Genomic DNA, 22,976 nt, shown 5'->3' with positions numbered 1-22,976 from the left:
GAGTTAAACTGGTCATCTGATAGACTACAAATTGAGTTCAAGTTGAAGTTCCAATTATACGTTGAGTTGAAGAGATCGTTTATAGAAAAGCTGGGTGGTATACATAAAGCTACATCGAACAGAAAATATATTCAATTACTTCTGAGAAAAGCCCATACATTTTATAGAAGCAATATTAAAATACATTTTCAAACACTCACCAGCAGTTCTGCTGAGGTAGCCATTATAGCTGATTTTGGAATTAGATTGGAATAAAGACTTAAGAACTTCACTGAGTGTACATACGTTGAGTGGCTTAGAGTAGAGCACTGTAACTGTGCAGTTGCTCAGTCTGAGGGCAAGAATTAAAACATTTATTAAAGAAAGAGTAGACTGAATGAAAGACACAAGGGGAAAGAACCATGTCAGTATTACCTGTTGTTATTAGAAATGCACTGTAGGTTTGTCCCCTACAGGGAAATAAAAACCAAAAAAATGGTATTAAAATGATCAATTTGATCACCATCATTTTTTAAAACTTAATTAAACAAGAAATTCGTTTTACCTGATAGGAACTGGATTCCTGTGAAATATTATTACACAGAGACCTGTAAGCAAAGGACATTGTAATAGCGGCTGATAGTTTTTTTTAACAAACTGATGCATGTACTGACAGCAATGTGTATCCTGAGCTGTGTGAATCAATTACTCACTGAGAAACAGCTGTTGAGTTGCATGGAAATGTCAGCTGTGAAACCTTTAGGATAGAAAGAACAAGATTTACAATTTTACAATTTACAGATTCAATGCTAATCACGATTTACGTAGAGTTTAAAAAACACAGTATCCACACATGGAAAGTTTAACTGGACCACAGTTTCACAGATTAGAAAGTTTCAAAAGACATTGATATCATCAAAGCAGCATCATTATCAGGACAGTGGAACAAAAATTCACCAGCCACAGACATTTCTGCTGAAATTCAATTATTAACTGTGAACAATGAACCTGCATGAAATGTATTACGGATAAATACATATACATTTTAATTTAATTATTTTTTATACAAGCACATGGACATTTTAATGACAATTACATTAAACTGAGTCACTTCCCTTCCCATCCATCCCTTCTGTTAATTCATGTATGTGTATATACATATATCTATTTTTCTTTGCTAAAGTGTATTTATATATATATATATATATATATATATATATATATATATATATATATATATATATATATATGTATATTTTTATACGTATAGTCAGATTATATTTTAATATACTTTTATACTTATTTTATTTATTTTTACGTTACTCTTTTTACTTTCTCTTTTATTTCTTTTATGTTTACGTTGTAAAAAGCATTTCACTACTTGTAAAACTCTGTATGAATGTGTATGTAACAAATAAAATTTGAATTTGATTTGATTGATGATGTATGTATTATATACTCACTAAATCTGTGATTGTTCTCTCTGTAACTTTGTTACCATTGAAATCCAAATAAAAAGCATATAATGCTAACCCTAAACAGAAGATAAGAGAGCATGGTGTTAGTAAATGTGAAGTACATAAACAAAAAATACTGCTCATGACAAATACACACTCACCAGAACTTCCGCAGAATTTATAACAACGACAGTTGTTCTGCTGATTATCTGAAATAGAAGGACATTTATGTGTAATTTGGGGATTGGAGGTACTGATAGGGGCAATTTACTCCCCTTTAAATATTAAAGGGGCGTCAAAAGTCTCTATATACAGTCGTGGTTCTCATTTTTCAAATGCATTTTTATGCAAAAATGAAGTATTTCAAGCCACAGATTTACCTGGTAAAGAAGTTGTTGCTGATGCTGTTGACAAGTCTTTGAGGATTATAGATGTGGAGGGTGAAAGAATGGATGAGAAGTTTACAGAATTAGTGGTGGGGGTGTTGGTGGTACTAGGAATAGTAGTAATTTGATTATTTGTGGTATTAGAAATAGAAGTCATTGGGGTATCTGTGGCGGTAAGAGTTAAAGTCATGGACGTAGTGGGAATTGACATCAAGGGGGTATCTGTGGCAGTAGGGAGAGTTAGGTTATCTGTAGTAGTAAACATAGAAGTCATGGGTATGCGGGTGCTAGTGGTACTTGTAATCGTGGTGGTGTTTGTGGTAGTCATACTTGTAGTCATGGGGTGTTTGTGGTAGTGGTATTTGCGGTTATTGGGGTGTTTGTGGTAGTGGTATTTGTGGTTATAGGCATGTTTGTAGTAGTGGTCCTTCGATTATCATTAGGGATGTTTGTGGTAGTGGTGCTTGTGGTTGTGGGGTGTTTGTGGTAGTGGTGCTTGTGGTCGTGGGGGTGTTTGTAGTAGTGTTTCTTTGATTATTATTGGGGTGTTTGTGGTAGTGGTGCTTGTGGTCGTGGGGGTGTTTGTGGTAGTGGTGCTTGTGGTCGTGGGGGTGTTTGTGGTAGTGGTGCTTGTGGTCGTAGGGGTGTTTGTTGTAGTGGTGCTTGTGGTCGTGGGGTGCTTGTGAATGTGGGGTGTTTGTGGTAGTGGTGCTTGTGGTCGTGGGGGTGTTTGTGGTAGTGGTGCTTGTGGTCGTGGGGTGCTTGTGAATGTGGGGTGTTTGTGGCAGTGGTGCTTGTGGTCGTAAGAGGGGTGTTTGTGGTAGTGGTGCTTGTGATCGTGGGGGTGTTTGTGGTAGTGGTACTTGTGGTCGTGGGGGTGTTTGTAAAGCTAGTGTTGGGAGATGTTGTTGAAGTTGCAATGGTTGTCTCTGTACATAAAAAAAAAAAAAAAGATATAAGTCTAGATATAAATAAAACCCACTGTTTTTCACCAGGATTTAACTGCAGAAGCACAGCATCCCAACTTACTAGGGTACTTTAGCTAAATCTGCTAAAATACAATTAGGTGTACACTGATCAGGCATAAATTCATGACCCCTGACAGGTGAAGTAAATAACACTGATTATTTTGTCCTCAAAGTTGATGTTAGGTGCAGGAAAAATTGACGAGTGTTAGGATTTGAGTGAGTTTGACAAATTTGACGTCTAGATGACCGAGTCAGAACATCTCCAAAACTGCAGCTCTTGTGGGCTGTTCCTGGTCTGCAGTGGTCAGTGTTTATCAAAAGTGCTCCAAGGAAGGAACAGTGGTGAACCGGCGACAAGTTCGAGGCTCAATGATGCACGTGGGGAGTAAAGGCTGGAACGTGTGGTCCGATCCAACAGACGAGCTCCTGTAGCACAAACTGCTGAAGTTCATGCTGTTGATGATCAATGGGTCACGACTGTTTTAGCAGCAGAGGGGGACCAACACAATATTAGGCAGGTGGTCATAATGTTATGCCTGATCGGTGCATATTGTTAACAAAACTAGTTACCTGTATTGTACCTGAATAGTGTTGTTTTGAAAGATTGTTCCCTGGCTCACAAGAAAAGTGAAGGGGGTGGAGGAACTTTGTAAGTTCAAGTAATTTCAAGTGTTCTTCAAAATTGTAAAGTTACAGCTTTAGCTCTGACTGTTACAAAGCTCTAAAACTGGAGACTCCTTCCTTACATAAACATGTCTTTACCAAACAAATAAAAAATGATACATTTTTTATAACATCTGAGCTTTTACTATAGAAATGATAACAGACTGATTTGTTACTTTTGTCTAAACTGGAAATAATCATCTGACAAAACCTTTTGATTAATAATTTGGTGGTGTTGTGCTATCGGGTGTTGATGTTTGTGTAAAACTGAGAGTAGTGTTTGGATGTGTTGTGTTATCGGGTGTTAATGTAACATTGAGGATGATGTTTGGTTGAGTTGTGTTATCAGGTGTTAACGTTGTAAGTGTTACATTGAGAGTGGGATTTGGTTGTGCTGTGTTATCAGGTGTTGATATTGTAACAGTGAGAGTGGTGTTTGGTTGTGTTGTGTTATCAGGTATTGATGTTAGTGTAATATTAAGAGTGGTGCTTGGTTGTGTTGTGTTATCGGGGTTGATGTAACATTGAGAGTGGTGTTTGGTTCTGTTGTGTTATCAGGTGTTGTATTTGTTACACTGAAAGTGGTGTTTGGTTGTGTTGTGTTATCAGGTGTTGATGTAACATTGAGAGTTGTGTTTGGTTGAGTTGTGTTATCAGGTGTTAATGTTGTAAGTGTTACATTGACAGTGGTGTTAGGTTGAGTTGTGTTATTGGGGTGTTAATGTATTTGTTACATTAACAGTGGTGTTGTGTTGTGTTATCAGTTGTTGATGTAACATTGAGAGTGGTGTTTGGTTGAGTTGTGTTATCAGGTGTTAACTTTGTAAGTGTTACATTGAGAGTGGTATTTGGTTGTGTTGTGTTATCGGGTGTTGATGTTTTATCTGTAACACTGCGATTTGTGTTTGGTTGTGTTGTGTTATCATGTGCTAATGTTGTATTTGTTACACTGAGAGTGCTATTTGGTTGTGTTGTGTTATCAGGTGTTAATGTAAAATTGAGAGTGGTGTTTGGTTGTGTTGTATTATCAGGTGTTGATATTGTAACCATGAGAGTGGTGTTTGGTTGAGTTGTGTTATCAGGTGTTAACGTTGTAAGTGTTACATTGACAGTGGTATTTGGTTGTGTTGTGTTATTGGCTGTTGATGTAACATTGAGAGTAGTGTTTGGTTCTGTTGTGTTATCAGGTCTTGATGTATTTGTTACATTAACAGTTGTGTTGGATTGTGTTGTGTTATCAGGTGTTGATGTATTTACTACATTAACAGTGGTGTTGTGTTGTGTTGTGTTATCAGGTGCTGATGGAACATTGAGAGTGGTGTTTGGTTGAGTTGTGTTATCAGGTGTTAAGGTTGTAAGTTTTACATTGAAAGTTGTGTTGAGTTGTGTTGTGTTATCAGATGTTGATGTATTTGTAACATTAACAGTGGTGTTGGGTTGTGTTGTGTTATCAGGTGTTGGTGTATTTGTTACATTGACAGTGGTATTTGAATGTGTTGTGTTATCAGGTGTTGTATTTGTTACATTGACAGTGGTGTTAGGTTGAGTTGTGTTATCAGGTGTTGTTGTAAGTGTTACATTGACAGTGGTGTTTGGTTGTGTTGTGTTATCATGTGCTAATGTTGTATTTGTTACATTAACAGTGGTGTTGTGTTGTGTTGTGTTATTGGGGTGTTTGTGGTAGTGGTATTTGCGGTTATTAGGGTGTTTGTGGTAGTGGTATTTGTGGTTATAGGCATGTTTGTAGTAGTGGTCCTTCGATTATCATTAGGGATGTTTGTGGTAGTGGTGCTTGTGGTTGTGGGGTGTTTGTGGTAGTGGTGCTTGTGGTCGTGGGGTGTTTGTAGTAGTGTTTCTTTGATTATTATTGGGGTGTTTGTGGTAGTGGTGCTTGTGGTCGTGGGGTGTTTGTGGCAGTGGTGCTTGTGGTCGTAGGGGTGTTTGTGGTAGTGGTGCTTGTGGTCGTAGGGGTGTTTGTTGTAGTGGTGCTTGTGGTCGTGGGGTGCTTGTGAATGTGGGGTGTTTGTGGTAGTGGTGCTTGTGGTCGTGGGGTGTTTGTGGTAGTGGTGCTTGTGGTCGGGGGTGCTTGTGAATGTGGGGTGTTTGTGGCAGTGGTGCTTGTGGTCGTAAGAGGGTGTTTGTGGTAGTGGTGCTTGTGATCGTGGGGTGTTTGTGGTAGTGGTACTTGTGGTCGTGGGGTGTTTGTAAAGCTAGTGTTGGGAGATGTTGTTGAAGTTGCAATGGTTGTCTCTGTACATAAAAAAAAAAAAAAAAAGATATAAGTCTAGATATAAATAAAAAACCCACTGTTTTTCACCAGGATTTAACTGCAGAAGCACAGCATCCCAACTTACTAGGGTACTTTAGCTAAATCTGCTAAAATACAATTAGGTGTACACTGATCAGGCATAAATTCATGACCCCTGACAGGTGAAGTAAATAACACTGATTATTTTGTCCTCAAAGTTGATGTTAGGTGCAGGAAAAATTGACGAGTGTTAGGATTTGAGTGAGTTTGACAAATTTGACGTCTAGATGACCGAGTCAGAACATCTCCAAAACTGCAGCTCTTGTGGGCTGTTCCTGGTCTGCAGTGGTCAGTGTTTATCAAAAGTGCTCCAAGGAAGGAACAGTGGTGAACCGGCGACAAGTTCGAGGCTCAATGATGCACGTGGGGAGTAAAGGCTGGAACGTGTGGTCCGATCCAACAGACGAGCTCCTGTAGCACAAACTGCTGAAGTTCATGCTGTTGATGATCAATGGGTCACGACTGTTTTAGCAGCAGAGGGGGACCAACACAATATTAGGCAGGTGGTCATAATGTTATGCCTGATCGGTGCATATTGTTAACAAAACTAGTTACCTGTATTGTACCTGAATAGTGTTGTTTTGAAAGATTGTTCCCTGGCTCACAAGAAAAGTGAAGGGGGTGGAGGAACTTTGTAAGTTCAAGTAATTTCAAGTGTTCTTCAAAATTGTAAAGTTACAGCTTTAGCTCTGACTGTTACAAAGCTCTAAAACTGGAGACTCCTTCCTTACATAAACATGTCTTTACCAAACAAATAAAAAATGATACAATTTTTATAACATCTGAGCTTTTACTATAGAAATGATAACAGACTGATTTGTTACTTTTGTCTAAACTGGAAATAATCATCTGACAAAACCTTTTGATTAATAATAATCCAGAATCTAACAATGCTTTTGTAATAAAAGCTTATAAAGACCTGTCACAAGAGTGTGCACAAACTAATTTTTATTTATTCTATTTAGTTTGAAGCATTTAACTTTTTGAATATCAGCACTTTTTTAGATGCCAGTTAGCAGTCCCACATATGGACAGATCAGCATTACTCACTATAGATATGCTCATTAAAGTGGCACTTACCGTTCCCATTGTTACTGCGTTTCTTCCGTACATGGTCTAAAAGACTGAGAACGCCTACAGGAAAGCCATGCAAAAAAGAAAAGAATCACATCCATTTTGGAAAATGGATGAAAGCTTAGGACTAGACAAAATCAAAGCACACTGAAGGACTACACAAACATGCAACACTTTTATGCATCTTATGCATTAATTGTATATTCGCCTTGATACAAATGCATTCAATCAAAATCTGGTAGTGTGTAATAATGACAGTGAAGGAGACACTGGAAAACATGCATTTAGAAAGAAAGAAAGAAAGAAAGAAAGAAAGAAAGAAAGAAAGAAAGAAAGAAAGAAAGAAGGAAAGAAAGAAAGAAAGTAGGCATCTGTGTTCTAGAGGCTCAATCCTCACAATTGTTTTTGAACTTATCTAGTTTTTGTTTCCTGATTGTAATCTGATAAACAAGCACATTTACATCTGTGGTCAAATGTTTATCTGGTTACCTGGAAAGTACATTACACACGGTACACCTTGTTCTATTTTACATTTTTATTTTGGCTGATGGATCCAGAATGTTGACTTTGACAAATGACTCATGTATAACACCTAGCACCTATAATACCTGGACTCTCTGTTTATTTTTACTTCTTTGCAAGTTTGCAATTGTTTTCCACAATTGCACAAATGTCGCTTTAACACTGGACTGGCACACCTCAGTGTCACTTTAATATCAGCCCATGAACACTTTAGTGAAAATCACACTGGACACTTTAAATCTGGACTCATGTCAATATCTCTCATATTCAGTACATAGCCCCCATATATATATATATATATATATATATATATTTTTATTTATTTTTTTGGAGCAAAATATTGTAGCTAAATAGATATTAAAATCCACAGTTGAATGGACTTATTTACATTTAACAAATCCTATTCAAAAACTTCCCAGTATGAGAGACAGTGTTGTAAATGTAGACTTCCTGATCTTTACACTTGCTTTCTAGGAAAAGGAGGGTGGATATTGATGCTTTGGCTTTAAGCCGCTTTAGTCATGTTTATATACTCACTGCAGGAAAGTGTGTCATCCTGAACAAGAGACGTAGCTCGAATGATTCTCCACATGCTCGAGTCCCAACCAGCGATCGTCCCGTTCTCGCATTGCGCATGGTCCCGCACGTCCCCCCACATTCTGAACATGTACAGCTCTATGGTGGCCATGTTGGTCCCTGGGAAAAGATCCCAGAACTGACATCCCAGCTGTAGCCTGCCGTTAGGTTGCATGGCGTAAGCGAACACAGCGCGATCTTGTGTCTCCTGACTGCTGTTGACACTCAGGCTGAAGCTGTTGTGTAACGAGTCGATGCGCAGACACAGCCGGTGCCAACTTTTCAGTGCCAGCTGCATGGGGAAGCGGTGTTGCACCCCCAGGAGCCAGGCAATCACGGTATTGCCATCACCCTGCAGCGCCAGGCTGTAGTTCGGTGAGCGAGGCACCGTGTAGCTAAAAGCCATCCACTTCCCTGGAGTCATTAAGCGAATGTCGATGCACACAGTCATCTGTGGGAGCTGGGGCACAGGCTGTCTTGCCTTCAGGGTCCACTGGTCTGTACATCCCTGCAGGACGGCTTTAGAATTGAGCAGGGAGAAGCTATTCACTGAGAAAAAACGACCAAAACAAGAAGAAATGAAGAAAAAAATGAATGATAATTAAGAGATAGATAATATATTGTACAAGAAGTCCACAACTTATGATGCGTTCTGATGACCCCATCATAACTTTAAAATATCATAAATTGAGTTGCCTTTTAATTACAATACATTATTTAGCAAAACAGAGCAATTTACAGTACCGCAGTGTATAAACTTTACAGTATAAATGCATGTTGGTGAATATGTTGCATGTGGACGAATGTTGGTTCGCGAGTGGAGGATCTGTTTCGAGGTCTGGTGACACCAATAAAAAAGGAGAGAAAGAAAAGTGCCGAAATTGGGCTTTGAAACACCAAATATCACAGAAAGAAAATATGCGTTTTAACACCAAGACAACGCATCATCCTCATCATCACCATCGTAAGGTTAAAAAGTCGAACCATCGTAACTCGGGGACAACCTGTATATAATTATTAAACATGTTCTTAAGAAATATTTCACTTCTGCTTCAAAAGACAATGTAGAGATATTAAAAAAAAGCAACATAATGACAAAGCATGTAGTTATTCCAGTTTCTCCAGGAGCGTTCGCTCGTCCGGCTGGTTACGCCTCTACGGAATGTTCACACACCGTAAAAAATTCCCTTCTAAATATAAAGAAATTGTCATCAGTATAGTTGATAGTTAAAGCTGTTACACTCAGACTGTATGAAAAATTCCCCAGGAGTGTGTACTGGTTGTTCTCTACAGTTCTGTAAAAAAGTGATTTGAATCTGTTATTCCCAATTTCACTTCTCAAACAACGACCGAAAGATTTCAAAAGATCAAAACATGATTATGTTCAACTGAAGCGCAAAAACCAACATCTCAGATGCAGTTGAATGAAGATAATCAGCAAAAAATCTAATAAGAAAGGAATATGTTCTAAATATCCAATGTTAGACAGCTAGCTAGACGAGAAAATAATGAAAAATAAAACATTGGTGTTTCAGTTCAGTGCTGAGAAAAACATTATACAAACTCTATTGCAGAGTTTTAAGTTAAATCAAATAATATTTCTGTACATTTTTGTGTGTTATCAGTATTTATGTTTAAATAGAGAATGTATTATTATTTCACAATGAGCTGTGTGCTGCTCGGTTTGGTTGTTGTGTTGTTGCAATAAATGTTGTTTGCATACGAGCACTTTTTTATTTTCGGAGTATTTAGCTTTTATGTTTATTAATAGTTTCATGCTTCCTTGTGTTGTTGTCTTTGTTTCTGCAGTGTACCGTACTGTATATGGCTGAATTGATAATAAATCCAGTTGACTACACATTTAGTGCAATTCTAGAAATTTGCTACAGAACGTAGTGGAAGTGGATTTTTTAAACTTCTGGAACGACGATTTCGTTTGTGTCCTTATGGTTCGGTTTGTTTGTGTTAAATAAATGATGGATAAATCAATCTTAATTTAATACGCCCTTCAAGTTTATTTAGTAAATTTACTTTGGTTTTTTTTTAGTTTCCTCACTCAACACCCAACAATAGAGTTGAAACGTCAATTAGCTTAAAAAAGTTCTGCCACAAATCTCCACCCACATCTCAGGCTTCATCCTGTAATCATCTGCCAACTCATTTACTGTTTGTAGATTTAATCTAATCTAATCCTTTAAAGTCAGAGCAAGAAAGCATCTGATCACGGTGTTTGCGTGTTGACTCTTCAGATTTCCTCCAGCTAATTGCTGCAGGCGGTATCTCCACAAAGAGCTGCCCTGCTACAAAAAAAGTGTAAGGGGTTCGAATGAATACACGCTCAAGGGGTGTGGTTTGGTTGCTGAAGTTCCGTGAAACAAGCGTCATAATCCGGTGATGGAAAAATAAATTCCTGGGTGTCACTTTGAAATGGGAGAACAAATAAACTGACATGTTGACGTGAGTGCATCCGAGAAACTTGAAATATGACTGTCATCACTCGCTCACTTACATTCTCTATAAACCACGGGGTCTTGAACTCGCCAGCTGAGAGGACGGAATTGATTACTTGAAAACACATAATATCAAGACTGTCTGACCAATCAGAATCCAGCATTTATCAAAAGGAAAAAGAGTAGTTGTTAGATTTGGTCTTTATGGAAAATTTTGTTGTGCAAATTTAACACCTGCTCTTTAGTTGTATTGATTTGGGCATCAGACTGCTGTATAGTGAACATCATGGATGTTAATCACTAGGAGACTTACATAAACACCAAAGTTATATGTTTTATATATTTTTTCATTTATAATAATAATGATAATAATAATAAATCTTCTTTTTCTTCTTTCTTGTCGTCTTCTTAAAAACACATTCACTTTCTTTTTCCTTAAAAAATCTGTAAAAACTGAAATGTGTTTGTATGAAAGTGTCTGTTCTGATTCTGAGCTCCACCAGTTTCTGATCACGATAATCAAGGAAGAATTTGCCGCCGTATTGCATTTAGATCAGAACGCTTTATAATAACGAGTCAAATTACTTCGCTGACGCAACCAACATTCATGCAGATCTGTTTCTGTCATTTCCAAGTTCGTGGGCAGCTGCACAGGCGCTCAGACCACATTCCTCTCAATCCACCCTCTGAATTCTCTCGCCATCCTCCTGCTGAGGAACGACGGCGATGTTCTGCTATATTGTGATATTTCACCTGAACTAAAACCACGAAGGCCCAGGTCATGACTTGTTGGTTACTTGTACTTTAAATAATTATGTTTTTAAGTAAAGGGTAAAGGATTAGAAATATATACACGGATGTGTGTGTGTGTGTGTGTGTGTGTGTGTGTGTGTGTGGGAGTGGCGGTGTTTGAGTGTGTGTGGAGAACAAGTAGATGAGTCAGTTATGAGTGAAAAGGTAAATAAAACACACTTTCTGTTCCTTTTGCTCCTTAGTTTCTTAGCCACTGGCTCTTGGTGTCTCTCAGATATGATGACTGTTTGGTAGAAGTTCAATTCACAGACACTTCTCAGTCAATTCTCATACTGTGGTTGAGTCTACAGTATAACAACATGTCTTTCTGGAAATTCCAACAACAAGAAAGTTCTTCAAGAAGAAGGACAAGAAGACCTGCTCCCTGCTTGCTTTCTCATCTCACTTCTACAAATGGCAGAAATCTGAATGCTTGCTAGACCACATATCTTATCATGAAATGTCTCAGATCTTTATAGTTGTGTGAGAAAAACCTTTTTCTCTCTTTTTCGTGGGGTTTTAGCATTTAGCAAGTAATTTTGGTTAATTACTTTTTATTTATTTTTCACCTGCTTTCAATACAATCCAGCTACATATTTCAGAAACTTCGATGAATTTGGGATGGATTTTACTCTAGCAGGTTGTATTTTTGATTTCCTTATTAAGGTAACCGGGTGACCTCAAGGGTGTGTCCTCTCTCCTTTATTATTTATTTTGTACTCAAACGATTGTAAGAAATTATACATTACAAATATGTTACAAAATTTGCTAAAGATTCTGTAATTGTAAGCTTACAAAGTGAGGAGGACTGTGGTTGATGATTTCATCATTTGGTGTCAGAATGCTTTACTTAAAATTCTTAAAACCAAGGAGACGACTACTCATTTGAACTCATTAATGGAGTGGGTATTGAGAGTGTTGAACTATACAAGTATTTGAGTGCTGATACTGATGCTTCCTGATGCTTTGTTAAAGAGGGGCAGCAAATAGTGTAATATTCTCAGAAACTAAGGTCATTTAAAGTGGGTAAAACATGATTTGCTTGTTCTTCAGATACTGTAGTGTCATTGTTGTGTTGGTTTAATTCTTTAAATGTAAAAAACTAAAATTGTCTGGATTGTTAAAAGTACAGGGAAGAAGCAGATGACTATTAAATCATAGAGCATTTTGTTAGATGATTCCTACCCTGTGTATCATGAGTTTCACCTCCTCCCTTCTGGCATTCAGTACAGAACTGATGGTAGTGAAACAAATCGTTGCAGTCTTTTATTTATCCCTTCAACTGTAAAGTTTTTAATTTGAGGTAAATCCCTTTTAGGAGAAAATTGTGTTTGTATTGTGTGTTTGAGTTTTCTTATCTACGATATGCCTGTATGCTGCAAATTGCCTTCGAGAAACAAATAGCGATAAACTGAATTTTCAAACATTCAGTTTTTTCAATCCAAGGATCTCATTTTTGCTGGTACTGCACAATTTAGATGCTCAGAAGGTTCTTCAACATACACTAACGCTCATCGTTTGCTTTGGTAACACATCCCATTGTAGTCTAGATCTAAAACATCTTAGTGTAGGTGTGATGACGTGAGTCGCACACTTGGTTTCAGGCATGTCAGACATGTTTGTCTGTTGTATGTCGAGGAACCACGTGCAATATGAATTTGACTGAAAACGATAATGAGCGATGTGACTGAAGAAACACTGGCATTTTTTAACTCAGTATTTATCTACAAGGTCACAACACTCAGCAAACTCAAACTCCCAGCAGACAAGGCAGCAACATTTAACTATGGCCACCACAGACTTTACACACATACACACACTTCAGTGCTCCTCAATTGTGTAGCTACAGATTAAGCACAATTACATGCTCAATTACACCACAACCTTTAAAAAAAGTAAGTTGGAGAAGACTCCGCTCTGTTCTCCTACACCTGACACTATCTCTCTGTTTGTCTTTCTGATTAATACCTGTTTTTTTCAGCAGTGTTTGTCTCCTGTCTAATCGGCTTCATTGCGTTTGTTGAACTTTTTACCTGCCGTCTGATTTCAACCTTCTACCCATCAGTCATTCTGGATTTGTCTGGTTTTCGTCGACGTCTAAGTTTCCCATCAATACATTCTTTGCCACGTCTGTGTGCGTGTGTCATTACCTTCATTAACAAAAGGCGGTTTGTTGAACACTAAATAGAAACTCGTGCTGGTTTAGAGAAGACACTACACACTGTTATTCAAGGGAAGCTTCGTGGTCATGGCTGAAAGTTGAGGAACCCACATCTCACGCTTACTTGGTTCTCTGGACTGTAAACTCTTTCATTTGGACATCTTACATAAAATACACAATAGATAAATAAACAGACAAACCAACAAATGAATAAATAATATGATAAACATTAGAAGCACTTCCTATTAATTCAGAGAAATTCTATATATAAAATATTCAAATATTAAATAAATAATAAACAAACATTAGAAGCACTTTCTATTAATTGAGGAAAATTCTGAATATAAAGTATGTAATATAAAAAATGTTAAATAAATAACATATAAACATTAAAACACTTTCTATTGGTTCAGGAAAAGCAGAAGAGATACAGACTGTGTGAGCTGATATATATATATATATATATATATATATATATATATATATATATATATATATATATATATAAACAGCTGCAGATTTTAACTGCATGTTATCTGTTATCATATTTATCTTTCTCTAAAAACAGCCGAGCGTTTTTATTTTATTTGTATAGCGCTTTTAACAATGAACATTGTCTCAATTGTCTCATTGAGCGTTTCATAGACAGGTGTTACAGATCAGAGCACAATTCTATTTGTGCATTTTTTTTTTACCTTGAACAATGAGATGACTCAGAATCCAAAGGATGAGAAGATGAGTGGACGTCTTCTCCTGTCCAGAAAAGAGCTTTCTGTATTTTTGAGGCATTTTCCTGTAAAAGAGCAACGTCATAAAAGAAAAATGTCTCTGCACTGTCGAATAAATAAATAAACAAATCCAAAAAATAAAATGCAAATTCTAAATAAAAATACAAACAAATAAACAGACAACAACAATAAAAACAGGATGTGGGTTTTTTTGTCAAAACAAAAACATTGCAAGAAAACTGTTGTTTGTGTATGTTTTTGTGTGTTATATATAAAGTGCTGGTGTGATTTTATAAAGGCGTGTCTAACGAGTATTCAGTGACCGAGATTATAATCTAGAGTAATCTACGCCTTGTTGTGGATTCTCTGTGAACTCCATCGTTTCTGCTCTCACTTACGTTAAAGAAGCTACAAACAGTGGCTTCTCCAATAACTCTCAGCTTGTAACATCACGTAAAAAAAAGTTACAGCTTCAGCTCTGACGCTGAAGACTCCTTCTATACGTGTTCCAAAAACATCTCCTTCAGGACAGAACACCTGAAACAATGATTAAACGGGATCTTGTGAAAATGAATCAACAACTTCTGTTTCGTCAAAAAGCAGAATTCAGTGGAGGAACTCTGATTACTGTCTTTCACCAATTTTAGATCTTTCCTGGGTCATTTGTTAAAGAACCCTTCATGAGATCTTTTTTTCTTGGTTACAAAAACCTTGTTTACAATCTCAGTGTTTTTGTCTGGAGGTTTTGAGAGAAGGTAAATGGAACAAACCCCTAAAACTGCCAATCACAATTTTAGAAACACTGAGCAGAGACACAAACAGCCAGAAGCACGTTACATCATTTCTTCTCCTATTTCTCTTCTCTCTCTGGGCTTCTCTGTTACAAAAGATTTCGGAACAGGAGCTAATGTTTGGGTTTTTGATTTCGTGAGTGTTACAGGAAGATGTGCTGGTTATATAACAGCTCTCATAACAGGGTTTTATCCGGAAAATTTCGGAATAAAACATATTTCTCTTGAAGACTTTTACTGTTCAGGTTAAAGACACGAGTAACTGTGGAAGTTTCAAATACTATAGATTTAGTTCCTGAAAGCCGAATAGCAGAATAAAAAGCAACATAAACATGACTGGATAGAAATGTTTCCAGTCCAGGAAGCAGAAAGAGTAAGTTTTAGTATCTACACAGTTCACAATAAATAATATCTACTTGGCAAATTGCTGTGGTGTAAAAGTTATATTTCAGTTTTCAGACGACGTTTCTGCTGAAAGCTTTTTCACTTTATGGCACCGAACTCTGTGTGAATATTGAACATAAAGCGCAAAAGCTGTGTTTTGTTCTTCGCTCCTCTGACCTGCAGAACGAGCGTCAGACTGCTGCACTGAACTGGTGGAACTGGTGCTTCTGGATTATTTAAATGATTCTGTTTAATTGGCAAATGAAAGATGAGACAAGCAAATGTGTTCCAGCATTAACTGAGGATCAGATACAAAGCAGACGTGTGATGTGTGTCTCTCTCTCTCTCCCTCTCTCTCTCTCCCTCTCTCTTTATCTCTCTCTCAAATACATTTAGATATAATTTATCACACATAATCAATTGTATATCATCCTGTATGATCCTACAGCATCAACTGGAGAATTAAAATCATAAAGAAATAAATCAAAGCGCATCACTATGACTCACAGAAATATCATCGAAAAAATGATAAATTTAAATAATAGAATTCTATCTATCTATCTATCTATCTATCTATCTATCTATCTATCTATCTATCTATCTATCTATCTATCTATCTATCTATCTATCTGTCTATCTATCTTTAAAAGTTCAGAAGAAGTAAAGCTGAAATGAGCCGAGAAGCTGAACTCATTAGGCACCGGAGGCTCACTGATGTGTGTGAGGAGACAAGGCTGGACTGTCTGGTCTGATCCCACAGAAGAGCTACTGTAGCACAATCTGGTGAGAAGATTGGTCCTGACTTTGATAGAAAGGAGTCAGAACACACAGAGCATCATGGCTTGGTGTGTATGGAGCTGGAGAACACTCAGAAATGCTGACCCCTGTATACAGACAAAGCTTCTATAATGGACATGTGAACATCAGAACTGGACCATGGATCTAGAGAAGATGGTGGCATGGTGGATTCTTTTCTATCATGTGAATGGCCAGGTGGGTGAGCGTGGCCTACCTGGGGGATGAGATGGCACCAGGATGTACTATGGGAAGAAAGTAAGTTCACAGAGGCATTGTGAATGTCCAGGTGATGTTCTGCTGGGAAACCTTGGATCCTGACATTCATGTAGATGTTGATGCTTAATAGCACCCACTTAAACACTGTTCTATCAGATGCCCTGTAGTTGCACTCCTTTATAATAACTGAGTTCCCAAAAGATGGTTCAATTTTTCAGCAGGATTAGCAACACACTGTTCAGATATGGTCTGAAGAACATGATAAGTTTGTTGACTCTGCACCCAAAATCCCAAGATCTCAATCCGATTAAGTGTCTGTATGACACGCTGTACAAACAAGTCAGATCCCTGAAGACTCCACCTCACAACTTAACACGCATTAATCAGGATTTAAAAAGACTGCTTGTCATCTTGAGATGGCAAGTAAATGTAGTTTTCAGATCTTTCCGGATTAATCCAGAATTAAAGGACTTAAAGGATCTTAACAGAATGTCTCAGTATCTGATCCTACAGCACAGGACCTTTAGAGATCTTGAGTAGGCCAGAATTTGACGGGTGGCTGTAATGTTATGGCTGATACGTGTATATATACACTGAACACTACACATCTGTACATTTATAAAAGAAAAAGTACCAAATTAGACCTTTCTGAGTCAAGTTCATTTACTCTATTGTACCTTTAGTACCTAAAAATATCACCTCTAAGTATTTATATACATTTTATAAGAGAGAGAGAGAGAGAGAGAGAGAGAGAGACAGATCTTGTCCATTGCTATTGCACATACAGGTAGAGAGCAAAGAAATGCAGTTTATCTACCAGAAGTGCAAATATTATATATTTATTTACTATAGTAAATGTGTACATTGAATGTATAAGTGTACACGTGTATACAGAGTGCATATACAGGTAATATATATATATATATATATATATATATATATATATATATATATATATATATATATATATATATGTAGATAATCGAGGATATACAGACACTACACTATTTTTTTTACAGAAGTTATTATCCTGAAATTATATAGAATTTACAGAGTGGAGCAGAATTATTAAGTGCATTATTAACTTTTTGAGCCAAATAAAACACTAATGACAATAAAGATTCATTTAATTTTGCTTATGAAAAACAACACTAAAGTACTACCTTTCATTATCACTGTTTTGCTCCTTCGTACCTTCAATCTGGAATTTTCACCTGAAGAAATGTGAATGTTGTGCACCTTTTAAAGGATTTAAGGCGCGTAATTGGATTATATGGATTAGTTTTTAATATTTTAACCTTAAGCCTAAAGGTACTAAATGTGACTAGGAGCGTGCGCTTTTTAGGCGCTTTCTTTCTTTCTTTCTTTCTTTCTTTCTTTCTTTCTTTCTTTCTTTCTTTATACTTAATGTTTATTTATTTTTTTATTTATTTTTTTACACGTACAAAGACCCTGGAGAAACCCGCTCACCTGGTGTCGCCTCGGCGTGCCGCCGCTGCGCGCGCACATCCTACGGCGTTGGAACGGCGCGCGCACCGCGGTCCCAGTAGACCTATCCGCGTCTCCTCACGCGCTCCGTTTACCCGGGGCCACGGAGAGCGCGCGCGCTGTACGCGTTCCACGACGTGGTGCCTTTTCGTCTCGCGCCCGCGGCTCGCCACGTCTCGCCCTCGTCGGTGTCGTGTGATAAGTCGAACGCGTCGGTGTGAACGGAAACGACGTCTCGACGTCTCGCTGTCTCGCGCGCTCGTTGCGGCTGTGACGTGCTTTACTGGCTCAGAAGGAGCAGCAGCGCATTATGACCTGCTGTTATCGTGTCAAAAGGTGTGTGTGTGTGTGTCAGCGTGTGTCAGCCAGGTCTGATAGCCGGATGGGAACGGGACACACCCTCCCCAAAACCGGAGTGGATTCCTTACACAAATTACACGTGTGTGACGTAGCACGAGCAGAACCTTTTTATTATTATAAAATAACAATAAATAAACATTGGTACATGATCACCATCTGCAGATTCCTGGAAATACATTATGGGCCCCCGAGTAAGGCCCTTGCCTCATAATTGCTCAGTTAAGTGCGAGAAATGTTAATATTCAGATCAGATCCCCAAACACTGCGGAAAGTAATCTACTCATGCTCACTAATCAAATTAACGAGATCACTAATTAATTATTAAAATTATAATTATTTAATCAAATATATAGAGCACAGACTGTATTTTATATTTAAATGGTTTAACTAAGGTTTAAACTTACTTTCATAAAAAATCAAAAAACTAATACATTCATAAATCTATTAATTCATTCATTAATTAATAAATGATTAGTTTTTTTAAATGAAGTATTTAGTTTGTTATTAAATTGTTTTGAATAATTAATATAAAATATTATTATTAAAAGTTCATTCTTCACACTTCATTATACATTATATATAGTCTGCATTTTTTACATTATATATGAAGGTTAAACTATTTTAACTGATTAATGTTGATATAGAAAACATTTAATAAAAATAAAATAATTAAATATTAGGAATTCATTTGCAGGGTTAAATTCTTAAAATAATGATGCAATAAATTACAATCTAATTTAGTATTTGTAAAATATTGCTGTAATAATTGTACTTTTTTATTAATGCACACTTTAGCTTTTATCTTCCCTGTAACTCAGGGACGTTTTGTGAGTCACATCACGGTGGTTAAAAAAGATTATAGTGTAACTGTGGGGAATTTAATCAAATGAAGGATATCATGCAGCGTCTACTCCTGCTTTCAAATCCTCTGGAACCAGGATCAGGACTAGGATGTAGATCAGGACCAGGATGTGATTTAGGATCTGAGTATCTCCTGCAAGTCTGTGCTGTAGATGCCAGAAAACAGTTGTGGTTTGTGAGGATTAAGAAGAGCTCAGATCAATCTTTGGGCTTTTTGTTGTGGGTTTGTCATGTTTTTGTGTAAGGAGATCAGGCTGGAATGAGGACAAGCCATTGATTTAGATCCTGAAAGCTGCCCCAGGGGCAGGTGACTGAATGTGTGGGATAAAAGAGTGTGAGCCATAAACCTTGTGAATAAAAGCAGAGATCGGTAGCGAGGTGACAGGTGGAGTAATCTGTGATGTTCACATGTAATATAATGTTCTGGTGCGTGCGAGATGGATGGTGGATGTATGCAGACCGGTTTAACATCTCAGGGTTTATTTAGTGTGTTTACTGCAGCGCACCTTCTCCTGTTTCTCTTCAAACACAAAATCAATTTGATGTTTGTTTGAGTCTCTAATAGGTTTGTAAATGTGATGGAGAGTGTGAGTGTAAGTGTCACAGAAAATGTGATTGGGAAAATACACTCTCATTATTTACAATCTGTATTAAATATTATTAAATATACACTGTATTTCTTTCGGCTTCTCCCGTTAGGGGTCGCCACAGCGGATCCTCCGCACGTTTTTGATTTGGCACATGTTTTACGCTGGATGCCCTTCCTAACGCAACCCTCCCCAATTTATCCGGGCTTGGGACCGGCACTGAAAGTGGCTGGGGATGGTTCCCTGACCGGGAATCGAACCCGGGTGAGAGCGCTGCATCTTAGACCACTAGACCACCAGGGGACCTATTATTAAATATACACTATTGGCCAAAAAGTATTTTTCCATCCATATCAGGTTCTTCTCCAAAGTTGGAGACGCACAATCGTATAAGGGGTATTTGGATGCAGGAGCATTACGTTTTTTTCTTTACTTGAACTAGAAGGCCCAAACCTGTTCCAGCATAACAATGCTCTTGTGCACAAAGCCAGCTCCATAAAGGTCTGGTACATGGGTTGGAGTGAAAGATCTCCTGTTATAGATCTTAAAATCTATTGAACATGAAGAATGTGAATCTTCACAAATTTGGTGTTTATTGCACCGTGGTCAATTGCACGGTGGTGCAAGGTGGTATTTATTGCAGTGTGTTTTGGTGGCTTTTATTGCACCATTTTTAGGTTCTGTTTATTTCACAATGTGTAGGTGGTGTTTATTACACTCTGTTCAGGTGGTGTTTATTACACTATGTTCAAGTGGTGTTTATTTCACCATGTTCAAGTGGTGTTTATTTCACCATGTTCAGGAGAGGTTCATTACATCACGTTCAGGTGGTAACATCATGTTCAGGTGGTGTTAACATCATGTTCAGGTGGTGTTAACATCATGTTCGGGTGGCGTTTATTGCACCCTGTTCAGGTGGTGTTTATTTCACCATGTTCAGGTGGTGTTTAATGAAACTGTGTTCAGGTCGTGTTTATTGCACTGTGTTGTGGTGTTTATCACACCATGTTCAGGTGCTGTTAATTGCACGTGTTCCGTTGGTGTTTATTACACAATATTCAGGTGGTGTTTTATTACACCATGTTCAGGTGGTGTTTATTGCACCATATTCAGGTGGTGTTTTATTACACCATGTTCAGGTGGTGTTTATTGCACCATGTTCAAATGGTGTTTTATTCCATCGTGTTTAGGTAGTGTTTGATTCTGTTTGGCTATGGCTTGATGATGAGTGCACTGATTATGTGTTTGTAACAACATCTGGGGCAGTGTTTAATTTTGTTACGCACTATTGAATACTGATGTTGTGTTTAGAAGTGTAGATTTTGTCATTTCACTAGTGTTCGGTGTTTTTCTAATGCCCAGATTGGGGGGTTCTAATTTTCCTATTAAGGAATGACCAGTGATGAGTTTATGGTGGTGTTTTATTGTATGAGGTTTTTGTGTTTGTAACGTCCAGAATGGTGTTTAATTGTCACTGTACAGGACGCTGCTGCTGCTAATGTTTATTTTTGTGTTTGTTATTAAATTGATGATTATAAAATAATGATGTCATATTTCTTGCCAGGGTGGGGTATGAACTTATGGACTGATGAGACAGGTGTTTAGGATGGAGTTTGATTCCATCACGTCAGGACAGACAGGGATGCATTTGTGTGGTTTTTGTGTCTCCTGTTCTGTTATCAAGTCAAGTCAAGTCAAGTCAAGTTTATTTGTATAGCGCTTTTCACAACAGACATTGTCTCAAAGCAGCTTTACACAAATCAACAGTGATGGTGAATGGTGTGAATTTGTCCCTGATGAGCAAGCCGTGGCGACTGTGGCAAGGAAAAACTCCCTTAGATGATATGAGGAAGAAACCTTGAGAGGAACCAGACTCAAAAGGGGAACCCATCCTCATCTGGGTGACATCAAGAGTTTGATCATAAATCTTTCAACAATACAGAACACTGGAGAGTGAGAACTAACATGATTACTGGAGTATAAGATTATAAGTGATGTTCTTTCTGCAGTCTTATACAGTCTATATGGTTAGTAGCTCCGAGTTTTATAAGCTCAGCATTTGTGATCACCACAGATCCAGCATCAGCTTCTCCATGCCAGAGCCTTTAAACACTCCAGGAGGTCCAATGTCAAAACTCCACACATGTAGCGGGATCCAAATGGCACTGGTACGTCTCTAGATGGTTCAGGATGTTTGTGAGTTCGGCATCTACTTCTTTAAAGGTCCGTAATCATCACGAGGTGGGAGGTGACTGGAGCTGGAGCAACCTCAGGATGCCTCGGGATGGGGAGAGAAAGAGAAGCAGTGGAGAGGAATTAGCGTAGCTGCTGTTCATGATATTAACAGCACAAGTTGATAATGTGCATGTGATCAGATGTTCTGGAGCACAAGGTTATGATGTGATGTGTGTTATGTGTAGGCTTTGCTAAAAGATATGTTTTAATCTACACTTAAATTGGGTGAGTGTGTCTGAGCCCCGAACACCGTCAGGAAGACTATTCCAGAGTTTAGGAGCTAAATGTGAAAATGCTCTACCACCTTTAGTGGACTTTGCTATTCTAGGAACTACTAGAAGCCCAGAGTTTTGAGATCTCAGGGGCGTGGCGGATTGTAGCGTGTTAAAAGACTGGATAGATACATGGAGCCAAACCATTTAGTGCTTTATAAGTGAGAAGTAATAGTTTGTAGTCTATTGAAACTTAACAGGAAGCCAATGTAGGGACGATAAGATCGGGGTTATGTGATCATATTTTTTGACCTTGTAAGAACTCTGGCTGCTGCATTCTGGACTAACTGAAGCTTGTTTATTAATGAAGCAGGACATCCACCTAGTAACGCATTACAGTAGTCTATTCTGGAGGTCATAAGCATGGACGAGCTTCTCTGCATCGGATATAGACAACATATTTCTTAGCTTAGAAATATTTCTAAGGTGAAAGAAGGCTGTTTTGTAACCTGATTGATGTGATTTTTGAAAGACAAGTCGCTGTCTAAAATAACACCCAGGTCTTTTACCGTTGAACTAGTGGTTACAGAACATCCGTCTAAATGCAGGTTGAGATGCTGGAGCGTCTGTATACTAGTTTTTGGGCCGATGAGCAAAATCTCAGTCTTATCAGAATTTAAAAGTAGAAAGTTATGGGTCATCCAATCTCTTAGTTCCTTAACACACTCAGTCATCCGGGTTAATTGAGCTGTATCGCCTGGTTTAGATGAAATATATAGCTGAGTATCATCAGCATAACAATGGAAGCTAATTCCATGCCTTCTAATAATATTTCCTAACGGAAGCATGTATATTGTGACTGTTATGATGGCAGTGCTGTTGCTATTGTGTTGTGGTTTACTTTAATTAATGAATAAACAGATTAATGAGGGAGGCTGTTATGCGTAATTGCTTGCAGCAGGGGTGTGGTCGTGGATTAA

General features: G+C 37.9%; 1 protein-coding gene across 1 annotated transcript in view; it reads right to left on the bottom strand.

Moving 5' to 3' along the window:
• Window positions 1-18,080, bottom strand: part of adgrg2a (adhesion G protein-coupled receptor G2a) — a 33,759-nt gene extending 15,679 nt beyond the window's left edge. Inside the window, exons 1-5 of the mRNA XM_046877341.1 lie at window positions 17,724-18,080; window positions 14,032-14,129; window positions 7,895-8,482; window positions 6,842-6,895; window positions 2,420-2,751 (exon numbers count right to left, since the gene is read on the bottom strand). Of these exons, the coding sequence (XP_046733297.1) occupies window positions 2,420-2,751; window positions 6,842-6,895; window positions 7,895-8,482; window positions 14,032-14,125 (1,068 nt within the window). The 5' untranslated portion in view covers window positions 14,126-14,129; window positions 17,724-18,080. The remainder of the gene's footprint in view (window positions 1-2,419; window positions 2,752-6,841; window positions 6,896-7,894; window positions 8,483-14,031; window positions 14,130-17,723) is intronic.
• Between the last annotated feature and the right edge of the window lie 4,896 nt (window positions 18,081-22,976).

This window comes from Silurus meridionalis, chromosome 21 (genome assembly GCF_014805685.1).
Source record: "Silurus meridionalis isolate SWU-2019-XX chromosome 21, ASM1480568v1, whole genome shotgun sequence".
Lineage (NCBI taxonomy): Eukaryota > Metazoa > Chordata > Actinopteri > Siluriformes > Siluridae > Silurus > Silurus meridionalis.
This window is presented reverse-complemented; position numbering and strand designations above follow the sequence as displayed.